We start from the raw sequence: 20,741 nt of genomic DNA, 5'->3' as shown, positions 1-20,741 counted from the left end.
GAAGCCAGCTTTAACTTTGTTGGTATATTACGCACGGATAACTACGCCTTGTGGCGTAGTCACATATACTAATTAACGTATTTTGAAGATGGCAGTACGCTCACCAACTGAATGCTGTCAGGAAAGTGAGTCCAGCGCGAGGCGTTGTGAGCGCCTTTTATGTCCCACCGACGCCGTATTTATGTGTCGAAAATACAAGCGATGTGCTGTGAGCCAGATAGATAAAAGAGGCAACTCTAGAAGTTGACGCTCACAACCATGCAGAATAGAAAAAGTAAATAGGGAAAGAAACAATTGAACAACATCATAAACAAAAGCGTGAATAAGAGAGGAGAGAGTCCTACTGATTACCTGCAGGAAAACCGTTGTGTGCGTTATGTCAAAATATTCCTGGAAATGAACGGCGAGTCCATGGGAGACACTGGTGTTGGCGTCACCGTTAATCTTACTCTATTAATTCGACCATGATAAACTGGAAGTCAAACCAAGCAGCTGCTGGAGATTGATTTAGGGAAGCACAATTTGAGAAGTCTTCCCATAATGCGTCGAACAGCCTGTGGATTGCGCAATAATATCCCCTGCTGTAACGCTTGGTGATGTTCAGCAGCGTAATAATAAGCACCACCCCGATGGTAACGTACGATAGATTTTATTAAGGTGAAAGCCTTAAGTGGCTCATACCCCCGGTGGTCCGAGAAACGCAGCATGCGGTTCAGAAAGTCACGTGAGCCCACCTCGCGAGGACATACGCTCGTGCCATTGGTCGCGCTGTATTCGTCGTCTTGTCCTTCCACAGCTGGCTCTGATGGCGCTCATTATGCCAAAGAAAGGCAAAGTTAATTAGGATGGAATTAATGCAGGCACTCGAACCCACGAGCTTTGGTGTTAAGGCAAAGTTAACGAAGGTATAGTTAATTATTATGGAGTTAATTAAGGCATTCTAACCCACCGCCTTTGGTGGGAGTCGCACCGTCGACCTGTCGTGGGTGTCGAACCCACGATTTCTGGCGTTAATGAAGGCGCAGTTAATTAAAGTAGCGTCAGTTAAAGCACTCGAACCCACAATTTAAGGCGGAAGAACACAAGTTATAAGAAGTAATAACGCATTCGCATGAGAACGTCAAGAAATTTAATGAATGTCTCTTGAGCGTGAGGCGCTGGCAACCTAGCGACGTCGTTTTAAATTTGGCGCTTCTTCCCCGGTAACCTCGAGGGAAAACGCGCGTGCCATTAACGCGTGTTGTAAGGTGCCCTTCAGCTTACCTATATATGGGCTCACACATTATTTACAAACACTGCGCTTTTGATGTCGACTGCCAACTTAAGCACAAGTGAGAAGACCTGTGGCGCTGCCTATAGCATAAACCTCTTTCAATCTTCTTCTATTCTATTTTTGCCATAAGCTTTCCACGATTGGTTAAACATTTTCAGGCCATGCTCACTTCCCTGCCTTTCACGGGACGCCACAAGAACAGCAAGATGTCCCTATCTGATATGATACGTACGTACTGATTATGCCTGATTAGGCAGAAGGAAATAAAAATAAATACACATATTTTCGATTCTACGCCTTCTTCGCTACTGAATGTTTCGACCTGCACCCCCTTCACCCGTCTGTCGCGCGACGTCACAAAACCGCGAGAGCGAAAGCTCACCGTGTCTAAGCGACGTGTATGTGCTAAAGATGTATTAATATACCGAACAAAGTTCAAATCTTTTGCAGAATATTCGGAGACCGCCTCGCTGCGAAAGGGATGGAAGATGGTTGCACGCCGATCGCTCTGACACTAGCTACTCAGAGCAGCTGGCGAAAATGCAATGTTTTGCTTATAATAATATTCATTGCGTGGCAGTGTAACGTTGCCGAGCACTTCTGGCTAATAAACAATAGCTTTCTGCCACGGGATTTTTTAACTCCTCGTTGAACACCACCGCGATTTTTGGCCAGCCCCCGCAAACTAAGCGAGAGGAAGCGGACCACTCGTAGACGCTGGCACCACCTCACCCATTTACCTACATTCACTGCGCTAGCTCGGCCCACCAATACCCTCTCCACTTCAGCGCACTCCTCGCCTTTTGTGAGCCGATCAGATAAAAAAAAAACTGTGAATGTGCCCAGCCCTATTCGCTTTGACAGCAAACAAGAGTGACCTCATTTAAACGAGGGGAGCGTTTGATTGGGCAATTCATGTTCAAACAACACTGTGGGTCACCGCCCGCTACTGCAATCAGCGGCTGCGTAAGTATGACATCAGTGGATCGGAATAAAATCAAAATAAAATAGTTTTAAGAAATAGGGCCCTTGACCTAAGTAGGTAAATAGTGGGCACTTTCCTTACGTCTTTATTTGACGTGGTAGACAAATACTGTTTTTTGCGTGTAGTAGTTGATATCGCAACAGGAACAGCAAGGATAGTAACACAACAATTTCGAAAAATGAAACATACTTCATGAAATAACCTTAGTTTTATGGTGAAGGGTATAGACATTTTCAAAAGAAACCGCAAATCTCGGAGCGACAATGTTGAGACAGTTGTCAGGGGATGACCCATGTAGTTAATTCTTAACGTGTAGCATCCTTTGGCAAGGTGCCCGGGGTCCCATCTCCTGCTCCATTCCATTCATCCTCATCTTTCGTGTCCCCAAAAAACCGCAGCGCCATCTGGGCATGAATAGGTGAATACACAAACTTTTTAGGGTGCCTGCATGCGCCCTCTCGCCCCCGCTCCGTGGAGGCTGGGGACACTAAAGAGCTTAAGGTCAGGGGGCGCAAGCGGCTTGCGTACGCAAGAACTAGGGGCCATATTACTGCGCATGCGCAGACCCATACGCGTGGATCTGCGCATACCCAGTACCATCGCCCCTAGTTCTTGCGTACGCAAGCCGCTTGCGTCCCCTAAACTAAAACTCTCCAAAGACTGAAGGGGCTGTCGCCGCCTTAATCGCTTTTCGCAGACCATGGGCCACCTCCCGCGGAACCAGCACGTGTGCACTTTGTGCGTCCGCCTTGCCGTCGTTTTCGGTCCAGAAAAGCCTGGGTGCTGCGTGCCGCTGTGCACGAATCATTCCATAAATGGTTGGATAATATAGTTTTTTTTCATTTTCCGGCAGAACCAAAACGAGGACTGCAGTGGACAGTGAAAATCAAACGTGATAAATGGCAGCCGACAAAGTTATCGTGCGCATGCAAAGTGAATATTTTGACCAGTTTCTTTTTTTTTTGTCTGTGACTTGTTGCTGTGTACACTCTTGGAATCCGTCCGTTTTTATAACAAGGCGCGACGTTGGGTAGCAGGTGCATTCAGAAGCAGTATAAGAACTGCCATGTAACCTGAACGAGTGTTCTATGCCCGCATCATTTAGCTCTACAATGCCAGCATTTTTTTTTTTTTTTGATGCTGCTAAAATATATTGTACGTGAGCCGAGCACGGGAGTGGTTATGGAGCACGAACGATTGGTGCGCTCAATTTCGCTACATGATATAGCAAGCATCACAGCATCATTTTGCGGTTCTGACATTGCCTGCAGGCTCACTTTGAAGAGGACAACTTGGAACGAAATCGAGCCGACGGCTGGAAGAAGTTGAAAGCGAATGCTTTACCCACCATGTTTCTGAGGAAAATGTTGCGGTCCAATTTGGAAACGTGCGAGCAACACGAGGGAGCCGTGGAGAAGATGCTCGTCTCAAGCTACGCGGGGTTGACGCTGCGCATGCACTTTCCTCAAGTTGGAGCAAGAGTAATTTATGGAAATGCGAGCAACACGTGTGCAGTAGTAAGCCTGCCGCGAGCTCCGAAACCTCCCTGTTGTGCCCTGTATATAGCTACAGTATATTCACTTTCAGTATGCTTATCACACAATTCTCGTCATGCTATACATTTTCTTCACTTTCTTCCCTCTAATTGCTTGCGTTTTAGGTTCTAGAGCTCGTAGCGCCTTTCAGGCTACAACTCATATCGAAGTGCAATGAATAAAAGCCTTCAAAAGTTTGCTGCGAGTCTGCAATATGCCTGTCTTTTTCTTTTTTTACACTACGGTTGTATTCGAAGCTAGCGTAAAAATAGCTGCTCAAACATATTCCCCAACACTGGCATAAATACCAGAAGTGCTGCTCATTAGGCTATCTTTCTTATCGCTTAAAAAAAATCAGATTCGTACTTTAATGCTCCGTGGTGCCACTTAAGCAACAATAAAATTCTGTCAACCCATTTGGCTGGGGAAGGTGCAGCACGGCGAGTCTTCACTGAAGGGGACAAGGCCGCACCACGCCAGTAACGATCAATCACGGCACCTGCCATACGTGGCGCGGAAACACAGCGATGCCGTCGCATATTCTTTTTACGCGAAGAGTTACTGCAACTGCACTGTACCTGGTAGCAAAACACGCCGCGTTTTTAGGGTCATATCGTGTCGTAACATTGGATGAGCAAAACTATACCATAGAGTAGTAGGGTCTTCTGTTCTACTATTAGCCCCTGTCATACCTTCAAATTATGCCGTAAGCACGTAACGAACCTGCGGGCGAGGATTTAGTGCATATTCGTGTTCTTGCAGCGTGCTGCCCAGGAGGTGGGCTATGCAATGGAGTGTTTCTGTTCAGATTTTTATTGCGATCGCAAGCGCATTTCTGCCGTCGGCGTGGGCGTCGCAGTGTGGTTCCATATAAAGCCCAAGGGCGATCACACCGTAGCCGGGCGCCCTACGCCGAATGTGCGAGTGAAAGCCTGCGAGGGGAGCTGACGATCGCGGCTCGCCCGCGCGAAAGGGGCGAATGCGAAGAGGAAGTGCGCCGTCTTCTCTCGCGCGCGAGGCGCCCAACGTTGCCGGCCGTCGGGGGAAGGGCAGCGATGGGGGAAGGCGTTCCCTCCGGCTCCAACTCCGCATGTGGCAGCTGCGCGGGGTCGCGCGGCCGTGTCTTGAGAGCGATCTGCATTGGGGGCAGAATACGTCGGCGGCTCGTATCCTTGTGCGTGCTGTCTGTCCTCGCCACTCGCTTTGCGTTCAAGCAATAGACAGCACGAATGTCACTTCGCTCACTGCTGCTGCCGCGTTCCCTCACGCCAGCGTTTTGACAGTGAGTGTCCGCAGTCATCGAGTGGGATGTGTTGTTGTTTGCTGTGCGCGCTGGCACCATGCTTATTAATTTAGTTAGCAAGCGAATGTTTACAAGTTCATATGGCTGATAAAAGTACTATCCTTACTCCGTATGGCTGTCTGCTAATTTGCTATCGCAATCGATGCTTCGCCTTTCGGGCGAAACTGCGCCTTTTTTTTCTATAAATCCGTCGTTAGGTGCACCAGCTCGTTGCGGCGTTGTCTCCTTCTTTATCAGAAAATGCGGCACAGAGACTACCTACTCGTTGGCCTTTCCTAATTACTCGCAAGCTGCGTAACCTTTGTTGCACTGCGGACCTGCCTATTACATCATTGAGACTGGAGCAAAAAGTTCTGTTACTGCCCAAACTGGAAAGTTTGGGCAGTAAAAGCACTTACTCCCGTATTGAACACAAGGTGTGTACCAAGTTAACATTTCCAAATTCCCCGAGTTTTCCAAGTTTCCCAGAGTGCCATTGCAAGATTCCCTGAGTGACACAGAACTTTTCTTTATGTCAAGACGGGCTAACACCCCGTCACCCGATGTTGCCTCTCTAGTAAGCATGTTAAAAAATAAAAAAACAATGATTTAATAAACTTTGAATAGTAAGGAACAGCGTTTATTTCATGCAAAAAGAAAACAGAAGGGAGGGGCTAGTAAAATGCACAGCGAATAAAGTATCTTCGAAAAAAATGGCAAAACCCATTGAAAATCGAGTCGGACACATTCAAATACGAATAAAAAGGTGATGCATACCAAATAAAATATTTTCGAATATAAGCTATTTCTATCAGCTGATAGCAAGCTCATTGGTATGAGGCCCGAAATTTGTCACAAGTGAACCTCAATCGTCCTGACATGCTCTCAGCCAGCGCATAACACCTTAGTGTTCCGTTTCACTGCTTTAAAGAGTTTATTTTGGTTTGGATGAGGAACACCTGCATCTCGGCATCAGGCAACACTGTTTTTTGAGCTCAAGTTCCTTCAAAGAAGCGGCGGAACGCTTCCGTTCCCGTTCATTCCTCAACGCGCAGGTCCTTCCTGTTCTCCTCCTTCTTTCGCCACGCGTTCCCCCCACGGACCATTTCAAGCATCCTCTAGGTCAGTTGTACAGTCAACATGCGATTTTTCAGACTCCTTGGGGGCCGCGAAAACGTCCGCAAATTTGGGCAGTTCGAAAAAAATGAATGCATGTCTTTTACTGCCCTTAAGGGCTCAAATCGCCACAGGAACGTCCGAAAAAGCTCTGGAACCAGTGTACTTTATCAAGTGCACTGGCTCCAGAGCTTTTTCGGTGCTCGTACTGTGACAGGAAATGGCGGGTGCACGCACGTGTAATTAAGGAACATATACTGTGTCCCATGACAGTTACCCTTTCCACGCTTGTTATGCTTCGCCGCAACACTTTTTGTATGTTTCACCCCATAACACTAGTGTATTGAGGAGAATCTGACTTACGGGAACCAGAGTTGTGTAACGCATTGTGCTTTCCGAGCTTCGAAGTCAATCGCCAGGACCATATAGGCGGAGTCGGTGCCATTCCTGACAACGGCGAATTCTTTCAATAAAAAACATGGCACAGAACGGCAAGAAGCTTAATAGCGAACGTCGAAGCAGCTAGATCTAGCGTTGCCGCGATGGTGGCTACACGGCTGCCAGCGCATGTGCGTGCAAGAGCGCCGCTTCGAGGCGGTGAGGCAATCAAAATGGCGGCGGTGGTGGCTTTGATAAATGTCGTTCCGTACTTGCGGTCACGGCAAAAAGTCCGGAAAACCGGAGGGCGAAGGGTTCTTTCGTACGAAATTTCAGACGTTCTTATACAATGACTCTGTAGGGTAGGTGGCGCTGCCGCGAAGCCGTTCAAAATATCGGGCGTCTGGAAAGTCGGTCACTCACTGTACACTGGAAACTCCTCCAACGGACGACACGGCGTCAAAGACGATTCATTGCGATTCCTCTTCGTTAAAAGGCCCAGCGCTTGCGATGTGGTTTGTGTTTCTTTGTCTCCGTCCCAGTCACGCTGCGCCCTTTGAAGAGCTATGAATCAACTCGCCCAAATCAAAGTTTTACATCCTTTTCGTTACTTGAGCCAGCATTACCGCGACGTTCACTCCCTTTCAATAAAATTACAGCTCATTTTCCCTGATAGAAGCACAAATTCCCTGAGTTTTCCTTGAGTATTTCCAGACTATTCAAAATCCCTGATAATTCCCCGTTTTCCCGGTTGGTAGACACCCTGTTAAATCAGAACACCGCATATTGCTTTCAATTAAACGTTAAAAGAAAAATCTGAGGACACCTAAACATTTCTTGTCAGTTGTGAATGTGAGAACATTAATATCCAATTCAACGCCACTTAGCGCTCCTTCGAGTTAGGAACTCCTCGTGGGCAAGCGATCACGCTAAGAGGGACATGGCCACGACTCCTAGATAGCAAAAGTACGGCACAGTTCGACCCGTGACCTCATGCTACCTTGTCTGACTGCCATAGAATCTAATGGGGACGCTCCCGAGTAAGCCCCGATAATTTTGACGTCCCCGTTTTCTTCACGCCCGGCTTGGCCACGGAAATTTTGGTCCAAGTAGCATGATGTCATAAAGCAGAGTGTGCAGGCCTGGTTTAGCTCAGCATGTGGTCGTAGTTTTGAAATTAACTACCACCAACGTTTTTTATGTGCGCTGTCTTATTGCGATAGCAATTATATGAACACTCCGCGCGCATTTGTGCTGTCGCCGTCGTCGTGATGCTCTGTATAGTCCAATGGCGATATCATCGTCGCTGCACTCCGTATGCTGCATCTTCGAGTGAAAGCGTGCAAGGGTGAGCCAACGATGGCGGCTCCCCGGCATGGTTGCGCGGTGAGTGCAGAACTGGAAAGTGACGTGCGATGGGAGAAATGCTCCCAGTGGTGATAGCTTTGTGTGCGCTGCGTTTTCGCCTCTTAGTTCACGTTGAGGCGAGAGGCAGCACGAAGGTGAATTCGCTCGCTGTTGCTGCCACGCTTCCTCACTCCAACGTTTTGACAGCCACTTTCCGTGGTCATCGAGTTAGATGTGTTCATGTTTCCTTGTGCGCGCGTTAGAGCATGCTTGTTAATTTAGTCAGTGAGCGAATGTTTACGAATTTATACAGCCGATAAACCTACTATATCCTTACTTCGTACAGCTGTCCACTAATTTGCTATCGCAACCGAGGCGTCGCCTTTCTGGCAAAACTGCGACTTCTTTTTTTATACGCCAATTTTTTAATGCAATTACCGAGGCGAAATTATAGTGCAGGTGAGAGCCTGCGCGGTCAAGGAAAGCGCGGATAACACAGGCCTTCGAGAGCGAGAGTGACATGGCGTAGAGGCGCGCACGGTACGTGGCGTCACAGCCAATGAAAATGTAGGTGCGTTTTCGCCGCTACAACGGTGGCTCTTTCGCTCAATGAGCCATTTGATGCTTTCGCATCAATAAACAAACAGGCAAGCGGACACAATCTGTAATTTCTTCAGGTACTGTAGCAGGCTCAGACACCCAACTTAGAAAAGTGGTGGCACGCACGACCACGTCTTGTTAAGAGGAAGCTTTAGCTCGGGCCCAACTCCGACGCGGCCTATTCAAATACATGTAAAACGCAAAAACGTTTTTATGAGATAACCCCTGGACCGATTTTGATAAAATTTGTTGCATTTGAAAGATAAAGTTAAATTCTAGTGACTGTTGGAAGCAGAATTTCGATTTAGGGCTTGAATTTTCTTAAAACGATTTTCAAATATTTGACCGTTTGAAAAAAATAGAAGCACGAAGTTTGCAAATTCATAGCTCTGCATCAAAAACTGATATCGCGGTTATGTAAACGGCATCCATTAGATCATTCAAAGCGGACAAATTCAATATGTCATTTTACATTTTAGGTGAATTTGTTAGGTTGGTTACAACGGTTTTACAAAAGTTGTATTTCCCTATGATTAAATTCTTTTATATTCATGTGTAACATATCAATTTTGTCCGCTATGGATGTACTTTTAGATGCAATTCACAGAATTGTATTATCATTCTTAGTGGTTGAGTTACAGAGTTGTAAACTTGATAGTTTCGTTTTTTGAAAATTTTTGATTTTCGCCAATTTTTAATAAGAGATTGACGACCTAACTCAAAAATTCGAAACCAACAGTCACTAGATTTTAAGTTTTTCTTTTAAATGCAACAAACTTCGTCCAATTTGGTGCAGTGGTTGCCGAGAAAAACGAATTCTCCTTTTACATGTATTTGGATAGGAGCACTCGAGCTAAAGCTTCCTCTTAATGGGCAGTGCCAAATGGAACATATACTGCATGGACCCAAGTGGCCCAATATAATTCGTTCACTGTCTCAACAAAATTTACGAAGAACCAACTCCGGTTGCTATCCAAGAATGCGTTTGCAATGCATTTAAAAGGTAGGTGTTCGTGGCGCTACGTTGCGATGTGCCTTATGTGTGGCACATCTGTTGCTACTGTACTCTACTCGCACGCGGCAGCCAAGCGGTACTTCGAGCGCCACTTCCTCGAGGACCAGTTCTGAACCCCCGTGCAGCGTATCACCGACCGCCTCTGGTCGCCTGCAAGCAGAGGCGTCACAAACGGCAGCGTCGGCGTTGTCAACCGGAGGCAGAGCGATTCAACGACAGCGTATCAACGACAACGTCTCAAAACGCTAGCTGCCGCGGGGAAAGAATGCTAGAACGCTCCACTTGTGAACGGTACCTGCGGTATTGGTGCCATAGCATGGTGGCACCAAACCACCGTGTGCATTTTGCCACTCTATTAGACTGAATTACCTTCGGGATGAGCCCACTAAAACGGTTCACAAGAAAACCGCGGCTAGTTTCCCGGCAGCTGGGTGGCCGCAACACTCCCCCACGAAAGTTTTAAAAAGTATGGCGGCCGCTTCTGGTGCAGCACGTCAAGAACGTGCTCGGCTAAAAGGAACGAGCCGACCAGGAAGCCCGAACTGGAGCTCCTTTGCTACTAAAATATGGCATTTCTCTCTCGCTCCAAAGAAAGCTAGGAGCCTTTAAAAACGGTTCCATGTTTATTTCAATAACTAACTGCAACTCTTGCAATTAACTGCACCAGTTGTACGTGTACAAAGTACACATACGAGGAATCCCAAGCTTTCCTAAATGGTAGTGACTTCTGATTCAGCGTCAAGTTCTGTTCAATCAGCAGATTGAAAATAACAGCAGATAATCCAATTGATGTTTCTGTTGTTTCACGATGAGCGATAGGACTGTCACTTACGAAACGTCGCCACCTGAGCTGACACGCGAAGGTCCAATCTGCGCTTTATGCGTGAAGTAGGCGATGAAGGCGTTGCAGCCGATCGACACCGACACCATGGCAGCGATGCCCAGCCGTGCGTTCCTAGATAGCACCGGGCGAAACAAACAAAAAAGCGGCGCAAGTTATAAATGCCAACGGCTCTTCAGAGAGCGCAATACTCGAGGATACCTAGCAACAACATTTTATATATTAGGCTATCAAACGGCAGCTTAAGAATCGGCAGGTTAGCGCAATATTAGAGTCGGGCTACTAGCACTGCATTGGACAGCCCACCGGACAACAACACAATGTGCCTCTGGTTATTTCAATGTGGCTGATATCCCAATTGTTACGAACACGAGTGTTTCTGTCATTAGCTGAATTTGTTTATTGCCCTTCTTATTATGACATTGCGTTGTGATTCGCCATTTTGGTAACGTACAGTTTGCGGTACGTTTTACAGCGGAGCTGTACATGTCTGCCCTCCCGCACGTTTTTCAATGTCCGTGCCTCAAAGCTCCCGCGCCCTCTTTGAGGAAGCAAAGCAAACCAGTAACGCATGTGTTGACACCTGGCGCAGCAAGAGGGAAGATAAGGAGTCACCAAATACATAGTTTCACACAATAATTACTAAAAAGAACCCTGGCGCTAGTGCCTACGGGAGGTGTGATCGGTACGGTTCAGCCAATGAGGTGAAAAAAAAAATTGATCCTCCCTGGGTGCAGCCAAAAAGGTTTGAAAAAAGTTTTGCAGGAGCCTTAAGCTTCGACTTTAGGAGTTGAGCGCGATGCCATTCAAGGATCCCTGACTGCTCCTCACGCTTCCCGGCAACTGCAGCTTTGTAACCGCAACGTTTACCAGAAAACGCTGGCGGCAAGCGTATGCACGAAGGCGAGCTTTCTGGTAGAAACGCAGCCTCATGCATGGGCCGCGAATGCCCGTGGGCCGCGAATGCGCAAGAGCGAGCGCCATCTGGATGGTGGGATTGCAAGGAACCAAGCTCGGCGCGCCGCTTTATGAACGGTAGAAACGCTGTAAAGGGGGCTTATGTTTGAGTTAACGCGTAACAAAATTATGTTCTCTCGTATATTGAAATTACAGTTCGACGCTATAATGTCGGTATGTTGTGTGTAAGTCGTACTTTACAAATTTTTTTGCCGCATTTTACTTTTAATAATTCAACTAGTTCCGTAGCGCCTTTGCATTACACGGAGGGCAGGCATGATCAGGTATGTGTGGTTCGGAATCATTTTTCGTTCAAAGATGGTCGACACCGGGCGCGGGACACCGACGCTGGATTTCCAGGGACACGGGGCCACTTAACGCTGTGTTATGTCCAGAAGGTGAAGCCGCACCGGCGCCATCATAGGAAGGGCACGATAAAACAGCCTACTTAAGGTGAAGAAGGGCTTTCCTCCCACTTCCCACGAGTTGATCATGGCTTAATTACCAGACAGATACTTATCTAGGTGGATTTCTGCATTACTAGTTTTATTTATGAAATCTGAACATCCTGGCAAACTTTATTGGAGATAACTCATCAATACTCAGAGAAAGTCACCATTTTCGTTGGGAAAACCCAGCTTTTATTTTCTAGTTAGCCTATAGCGTTACAATAACAAAGCCAAATCACTTAATCTGTAAGTCAGAGAGAGAGTCAACATCGTCCGACAAGGCTCTATTTCAGAGGTGAAGGAGGCATAGAGTTTCGTATAATAATTACTAGAGGCAACTCTGGCGTTAGCGTCTACGGGAGCTGCAATGAGAGCGGTTGTACCAGCATGGGAATTATGGGAAGTACATGGATTTGCCCAAACTTCATCCTTTTGGCTTCAAACGGCTTTGTAAACTCATTTTCAACAATGTACTGTCCAATTAATAATCAAATAAACATGATTAATATTGTCCGACGGCCCCCCAGGATTCGAACACAGGAACTCTACGCTTTAAAAACAGTTGCACCCTATGGAATGTATATTTGCCACAGAACAATAATCGCCATCTGTCTTGCCCGCATTTCCTTTCTTTAACGATGCGAGCCGGGTACTACCAAGTTAGGAACGGCATCGTTATCAGCATGACAGAGCATTCTCGACACGAAAATAACGAGCGCAGCGTTTTCAAGAAAGGAAACGCAAGCAAGACAGATGACGATTATCATTCTGTGGCAAATATACACCCCAAACGGCGCAACTGTTTTAGAGTGTAGCACAGAAGCCTTTATATTGAAACCATTAAGCCACAGACGCATGTATCGACAAGCGAATGAAAGTCCCTGATGAATTTATCGCGGGCATGCCAGTGCCTTGAGATGCTTGGCGCGTTTCAATTTGGCCACCTAGACAAGCGCAATCGTTGCAATTAATAGCAACTTTGCGTGTTCACGGCGACTTCTGCACTTCGAATAGTATAGATTTCGCTTAAATTTACGACAATAAGGTTTATATAACGTAATATGCAAAGCCACAAGAACGCCTGAATCCACAAGCACGAAGATCAGACAATTCCATGTACTTCCCATCCAAGCCATGGTGGTAGAACGACTGCAGCGCCAGAGTTCCCTCTAGTAATTATCGTATGAAACTCTACGGAAGGAGGGGCATGCATTTGCTTCACTTCTCCTGGTAAGATGCTACGGGAGCTTCCACCACTCAGGCAACATCTTTCTAGACCTCCTTGGGTACAGCCAGCATGGTAATTATGCGAAGTACATCGATTTGACTAAACTTCGTCCGTCTGGCTTTAAACGACTCTACGGCTTTGTAAGTTTGTAATTTTCAGCAAAGTACTGTGAAATGAATAATTAACTAGAGATTATTAATATCATCCGCCAGCAGGATTCGAGCACAGAACCTCTAGCACAGAAGCCCGACATTGAAATCACTATGCCACAGATGCATACATCGACAAGAGCGGCACAGAACGCCTTTCTGAATTTCTTGCGGGCAAGCCAGCATTTTGAGACGCTTGGCGCGTTTCAATTTTGACACCTCGACAAGTTGAGCCGCTATTAGCGGTGATTGTGCGTGTTCGCAGAGTATTCCACAGATGCGGGATGGAAAAGCCCCGAAATTAGTAAAGTTTTACACTCAGCTGTGTGCTTTGTCTTTTTTACAGGTGTGCTGGTAGCCCACATTCACTGAGTGGAAAGGCTGCGATTTTTTTTTTTTTTTTATGTCCACGGACGTCAACGATTAATAAAATACAATCCGAGCACACAACCGCGTGTGCATGTTTCGCCACATAATCAAGCACAGCGAACATTCCACCAAATATACCTTGCCATGAAATGTGTTGACGCGTACCCATTTTAGTCGAGTGTTGTTCAACCATGTTGAGAAACGCAACCCTACACCCCGACGCGGAGCACACGGGCAGCCGCGCAGCTGCATTGATTTCATCAAGGTGTCGGTACATTACAGTCACTATTAAACGAGTAAAGCGGTGTTGGCTTCAGCACGATTACGGACTACTCGGTGCCGCCGTTCCCTGCAGTAAAAAGGTGTTGGTTATCTCGTGACTTTGACGCACTGCGCTCGCGGCAATTCGTGGTGAAAAGTGACTTAAACAAGTACAAGTGCACCAGGCGCTGAATATACTCGATGCGACTGAGAAACGGCTAGCCACGTGACTCCAAAACCGCTACAGACAACTTGAAAAGATGTGCTCGTCACTCACATGGACAGTAGGATGCAAAGAATGGACACGACGGTGAAGATCTGCATGTCGCACGCTATGTACCACAGGTGTCCGGAGCACTGCGTAAAAGACGAGCAAGTGACATGCTCAGTTTGCAGAGGCAGTTTTTCTTCCGTAGCATGCTGTGCTGCCCTCCGCAAACTGTACAGCGGCGCGTTGAGTTATAAGTTGGTTTGGCAACCAGTTTTATTTATTCTTTTTTTCGTTTGTTCGTCCGTTCGTTCGTTCATGTGTTCTTTTTTTTTTGCTACTTGTTTGTTTGCTTTCGCATCTCAAAGCTGGAATTCGGCTATGAGGACCGGCAAGAACAAGAAATGGCTCTCATTGCTCACTCTCACTCAATTTCGCTGATATCGTCTGGCGGCAGACCCGAGCAGTTTCCACACACACACACACACACACACACACACACACACATATATATATATATATATATATATATATATATATATAGGATGGTATACAACATTAGCAAGATATCTGTAGTCGGCCGTGGTGTCCCTCCAAAATTGACGTATTGTCGTCTTAGCCGTACTGCCGAGCAATTGGTTAGTCATTGCACTTAGTCGCTCCGTCCTAATATAAACTGGAATGTTTCTCTGCAAATGTCAGACACTTCATTACCTCTAATCTTAGACAGCGCCCAACTGTCTTCTGCACCCGCCGTGGTTGCTCAGTGGCTATGGTGTTGCGCTGCTGAGCACGAGGTCGCGGGATCAAATCCCGGCCGCGGCGGCCGCATTTCGACAGGGGCGAAATCCGAAAACACCCGTGTACTTAGATTTAGGTGCACGTTAAAGAACCCCAGGTGGTCGAAATTTCCGGTGTCCTCCACTACGGCGTGCCTCATAATCAGAAAGTGGCTTTGGCGCGTTAAAACCCATAATTTAATTTTAACTGTCTTCTGAGGGGAATCCTGAAAATGATCAGTTGCAAGTCGTGTCGCGAAAGACCTTGACTTGGGCAATTTTACTGTGAAGCTGGTATCACGATCATATAGACGAGGTCCCAGAATTTCCACTCCAAACATTCTCTCCAAATGTCGACGAAAATGTAAAAGTACAATCGTTCAATCTAGCGCAACTATAGTTGGCGCGGATATGGGGCATGCCTAGTCTTATGGGTGTGGGATGTTAGAAGTGTGTAGTCAATCAGGAGTTTGAGGAATTGAAAAAAAACACGTGATAATTGCGCTATGAAGCTCTACAGGGCGTTTACCAATTTTTGCAAATATTTATGACTGTGCTAATCATCTAGCAAATTCAATTTTGCGGAATTACCTTGATTTCTTTGACATATTGCCAAATTTTGCCCTGGTATTTATTTGAACGGGTGGGCACATTGATGAAAGAAGTGGGCACATTGAGCCATTACACCACAGCGTGGCGTTACGGATTATGAAATTTAGCACTAATCTACGACTATTTTAGTTGCATTTTTACCTTAAATATTTGGGAATGTCCCTTTCAGTCACGAATTATGATAGAGTGTTGATAAATGCATCAAACTTACATTATTTTATTCCAAGACACTACAAACTTCACTGAAGCAAAGTCAAGGCAGCAGGATGACGCTTTCCGTTCCTCCTTACAAAAAAAGTGCAGTTTCTCCGCAGAACTTCTGCAGACAGCGCGCAAATTTTGTGCCATCCTATGTCAACTCCCCCCCCCCCCCCCCTACTAGCGATTGGGGCAGTTTGTTTCTGGAAAAATCTCGAAGTACCTGCACGGTAATGTTGATGCCATGCAAAACTGTCTCCAAGCTCCCATAAATATAGATAGCAGCTAAGGAGGCAAAGCTTTCCTCGAAGCGTCCCTTTTTCCCAGATCAACAAGGAATGCTATTCGTTCTATTCCGGGACCGCAGTTGTTTGCCGTTACACGACGTGCCATAAGGTGGCCTTAGACGGGCAGAGCCGGTACGAATGAAGAGCGGGCGCACGCCCTAATTTCGACATTTCAAAACGTAAGGGACAGTAAACGCACGATGCGGACGTGCGTGAGCCAGTTGTTGTAGTGCAGGAGCACGGCAGGCCAGCTCTGGTAGCAGTTGGCAACCTTGCCCGGCAACCACTGGTCGGCAGCGGGGCCACGCACCACCAAGGGCAAGAGGAACACCACGCCCAGCAGGAACGCCGTCGGCACGGTCAACCTGCTCACACGTCGAACGGTATTAATACACGACGCGGGCACGCACTTACGCAACAAGGGAATAATATACACGACGCAGGCAGGACAAATAAACCTAATAAGAAAGTTCACTATCATCTAAATCGCGCTAATGTTATAGCATTGTTACGGCTTCGTTCTCATGGACATTGCTAATATGTCAGCGAGATTTTTTTTCATCTGCAACAAACGCTGTGATAAACAACCTTACATCATGCATGATTAACCTCGGAAATGGAATCTCGCTGAAGCCAACGTTTCTACGAGGGTACTTGGCTTCGTCAGGGCCATCTTCCTGTGAACCTCTCTCTCATCATGCACGAGCACTGAAAAGAAGTGTAGAAAAAGAAAGGGACGCTTATGCACCTGATGTAGCGTCGTATCTCAGCCGTGAAGAAGACTATTATTCTTGAACGCATGTCCTTGAGTTTCGGATACATCTGGTACACTAGAAGGAACCCACTGAAAAGGAAGAGTAAGAAGACAAAACATTGGTGTCTTTCCAGAACAACCGTGTTAACAGTCATGACCACGCATAGTTCTTGTAAATGCAAGTTTTGGAAGGGACGCTCAAGAAAACTACTAACTCCGACTGGCAGAGCACACTTATAGCATTGCAAATAGGCTATTTTTAACTGCTGCGTAGACGGAGGCTTGGTAAGCCAGAAAAGACGAAAAACAATTTGGCAGAAACACTTAAGACTGCTTACGTGTGGGAATGCGAAAGCATTGTACCGTTTGTAGACCTCGGAACGCCATGAACGCGCGCATGTTATGCATTCATGACGTGGCGCCACATCCTCCCCATTGGCTGCTCCGTCACGTGCTCAGTGACGCACGCACTAGGCACACGCTTAGTCAGCCAGAGCCGTGAAACCACTGTGGCGTCGGGAAGCATGCTCGTCTGGCTTGTCGGAAGGCCTGGTTAGATTACCACCCAGGATGAAATTTACCAAACCTTCTTTTCGAAGCCATCGATTTACTTTGTTTACAGGAACCTCGCTGAGAAATATGACGCCAATACGAGAATTTTTCACGTGTTTTTTACTGTTTGCGCCGTCGGCCATTTTTAGTACCGTCGCTCGGTGGCGACGCCGACGACACCGAATTTTCGCGTAATGAGGTAAATATAATAATTTCGCATTAAAAAAAAAAAGAAAGCGGTGGCGACGGCATCTTGCAGTTCCCGGCACTATCGCTGACTTATAGTAGATTCCACTGGATGACCTGGCGCGGTGCGCAGAATCCACAAAGGAGCAACAAAACCCGACACAGGGTGGCCCAATGCAAATCCTACCAGCTAAAAATAAACAGGCTCCGTCAAGGAGCGGAGCGGAAGTTCGGGTCGGCACCCTTCCGCCATATCGCATTTTCACTTCAGCCTTCAGCTGAAAACAGCCGAGCCACCCTGCCAATACACAACACAGGCCTCACAGCACACATATAATACACATATACAGTCCAAGAATTATGCCTTAAGGGCAAGCCTTATCGCAATAAAAGAAAAAAACCCTGCCAATCCGGAAGCGACGGAACCACCTCGTAAGAGTTCTCGTGACATTCGTCTCGTCTCGGTGGATCAACAAGGAGCACTCCGTCGCAGAGCAGGTTGATCCGAGTCGACCAGTTGAATTACATGGGCAAAGAAAACAAGTAAAAGAAAAAAAAACGTGCGCCAGGTAGAACTGTGGAATTCACCATTAGTCCCTGCTCGGCTTGAATTATATGGTTAGCCGTAAAACTGATTGCATTGCATCCATCAGTAAGCAAAGACCAAAGCTCGCAACTTTTGCAAAAGAACTTCGTCAATAAGCGAAAAACAGTGGTACTTATGACATAAGCCTGACATCGTTGGGTGCCGCTGCCATGGCACGATACTAAAAATGAAGAAACTCTGCCTTCATCCGCTCCGCTAGTGACCAAGCATTTCCCACCAAATACATCGCTATGGCGTTTTGAACAAGAAATGCATGAGTCAGCGTCTATTTAGTGTTTCTATTTTGTACACCTCACCTGAGAACGAAGAAGGTTTCGACACTGGGGTAGGCGTTCGCGATAATGCAAAAGAAAAATTCATGCGTCATCTCGAACATTCCAAGACCTCTTCCTAAAAACAGAAGAAACAGCAGAGAGCGCAATGAGGGAAATGATCGCCGTTCTGCGCAATTATACACATTCGGCAGTCAGTGGCGTCAAAAGTGGGAAGCAGGGAGGGGAGCAGAAGACAAATGAAAGAAAACTGGCCTCGGGTATCATCATGCCGTATGACGTAACGCGAAAAACACTTGTTTGGTTACAATGAACTGGCCAGTGATTTTCAGACGAAGATTTATCGAACGCCGATCCGCGTCGTGCCCTTCTGACACTCTTGTTTATCGTAGTAACACTTTGACTGGGGCGAGTTCGTCTATCTTTATGGTGCAGTGAAGCAGCGCCAAAGGACAAGGACAACACATGAAACAAGGATCACAGAGCGAGAGCTGAACGTCAACTAAATTTTATAGGAAGGGTATCGGTCATCTCCATACTTGACTGCAACAAGAAAACAATCAACCGTAAGAAGCACACATACACGAGTACACTAGTAGCTACCATGTGTTTATAGAGGACTGGATTTCTTTTTCAGACAGGACAAGTGGTGGCTTGCCGATACGCCTACCTTCAGCTTTTCGTGCATTTGTATTTTTATTTGTTCACTTTCCGTTTAATTTGTTTCGTTCTAGGCCCTTCTAATAAAATTTACTGATTAGTCAGCGCCATGGTCTAGTGCTTGCTTTCCGTGTTGTCTTAGTTCCTTTGTCATCAGCCCGCTCACTATACCATCTGCTTTTTATCGTTGAAGGTACGTCTGACTTGCGAGCGGACGCACCGAGGATATGCGGGTCCAGTATGTTGTAACTGTGTCCCAAGATGACCCACAGGGCGGTGAAGAATCGCAGCCCGTTCAGGCACTTGAGGCACTCGTGTTCGGGTGGCGTCACCTTGAGCAGTGATTCCGTGTTCCTTACGGCAGAAAACGCCTTCAACGTGTCCGCCCAGAATCCTGCGGGACGCCAATTGAATGTTATGTGAAGCATATACTAGGCGACAGTCGGAGAATTCAATACACAAGATCCATCCACTAAAGGAATCTGCACCTGCTTTGTGTGCCCATGCGCTTCAAATCATAGTTCCCGAGTGACTCCGGTATTGAAAGAAGTTCGCTACAGCCGCGACGTCCAGAAAATGAGCAAATCTAATGGCCTGCCGCATCTATACAGATTGTCTTTGAGGTGGATACCGGTATCTTTCATTGCAGTCTTGTCTCTAATTATGAGCAATGCTATATTTTTTCGACATGGAACGGAATCAATAAATGCCATTGTCACATGTGCTTCATGGTCATTTTATTATCATAACTACGTGTGGGTGCCGCGTGCTATGTCTGTGTAAGGTGTGTGGTTCGGTCAATGTGCGGCAGCAGTAAAATGACACAGCTGACTAGAACATCCATGTATTCATCTACCTTGATGCGCACTATAGTGAAATTGCTGCACTTTCTCGATTTGAATCTGCTCGCAGTCTGCTCTTAATCCTGTAGGTCAAAGGGGACGTGAACACCCTTCTGTCAGATCATAGAGTCACCTCACTATTCAGGGACGTCTCTCGCAAATCTCATGCCACCAATTTTTTTTAATCTTTCAAATATAAATGGAGTTATCGCGCCGATACCCGGCTTTCTCTCTCCTTTCGTCTTCGATCACGCGCTGGAAGCTACGTAGCGGAGAGCACCGGCCAAAAGTTGAGTGTCGCGGGGGCGTGTTGCGTTTCGCCTGCGACACGTGGTTTTGCCGGCGCGACTGCGGCGGGGCGGCAGACATTTTGGCCCGATCGTCGTCGCCGCAACACTCATCGCCAGGTGTTTCCAGGCGCGACTGCGGCGATGCGACCGCCTAGGGATCATCCTCGCATTCCAGTCATTGTGCCCGAAACAGGCGATGCCAAAGCAGGGATCTCATTCCAGTCATTGTGCCCGAAACAGGCGATGCCAAAGCAGGGATCTCGTTCCAGTCATTGTGCCCGAAACAGGCGATGCCAAAGCAGGGACCATCCTCTCATTACAGTCATTGTGCCCGACCGGCAGCGCTACAACAGGGTGCTACGAGATCGTGCTCGACAGGGTGCTACGAGATCGTGCTCGTCATGGTGCTACGGCATCGCTACGACAGTGTGCGTCACCATTAGCCCATTGTACATTCACGTGCTCGTCTTTTGAGGGGTTCCTTCTTGCCCTCAACTGCGAGAGTATAAAAACAGCTGCCCCCGGACGCAAAAAAGGGAGGGCTCCGATTTCTTCTGTTGAGTGAAGTGCTCTCCCGTCTCTCTACTTCGGTCAAACCTGACCACCAACTCTTTGCGATGTTAAAATAAACAAGTTGTTTTGTTGTTACCAGTCGACTCATGCTTTGCCGGGACCTTCGGATGCTTCCAGTTGTACCCCAGGCCGCCAG

At 47.0% G+C, this 20,741-nt stretch overlaps 1 protein-coding gene across 1 annotated transcript in view; it reads right to left on the bottom strand.

The window, feature by feature from the left end:
• Positions 1–20,741, bottom strand: part of LOC142576324 (nose resistant to fluoxetine protein 6-like) — a 100,843-nt gene that overhangs the window by 11,421 nt on the left and 68,681 nt on the right. Inside the window, exons 7-12 of the mRNA XM_075686406.1 lie at positions 19,121–19,294; positions 18,265–18,358; positions 16,618–16,713; positions 16,069–16,234; positions 14,063–14,142; positions 10,364–10,486 (exon numbers count right to left, since the gene is read on the bottom strand). Of these exons, the coding sequence (XP_075542521.1) occupies positions 10,364–10,486; positions 14,063–14,142; positions 16,069–16,234; positions 16,618–16,713; positions 18,265–18,358; positions 19,121–19,294 (733 nt within the window). The remainder of the gene's footprint in view (positions 1–10,363; positions 10,487–14,062; positions 14,143–16,068; positions 16,235–16,617; positions 16,714–18,264; positions 18,359–19,120; positions 19,295–20,741) is intronic.

The sequence above is a fragment of the Dermacentor variabilis genome, chromosome 3, assembly GCF_050947875.1.
Source record: "Dermacentor variabilis isolate Ectoservices chromosome 3, ASM5094787v1, whole genome shotgun sequence".
NCBI lineage: Eukaryota > Metazoa > Arthropoda > Arachnida > Ixodida > Ixodidae > Dermacentor > Dermacentor variabilis.
The sequence above is the reverse complement of the archived record's forward strand: the minus strand, read 5'-3'. Positions and strand labels throughout refer to the sequence as shown.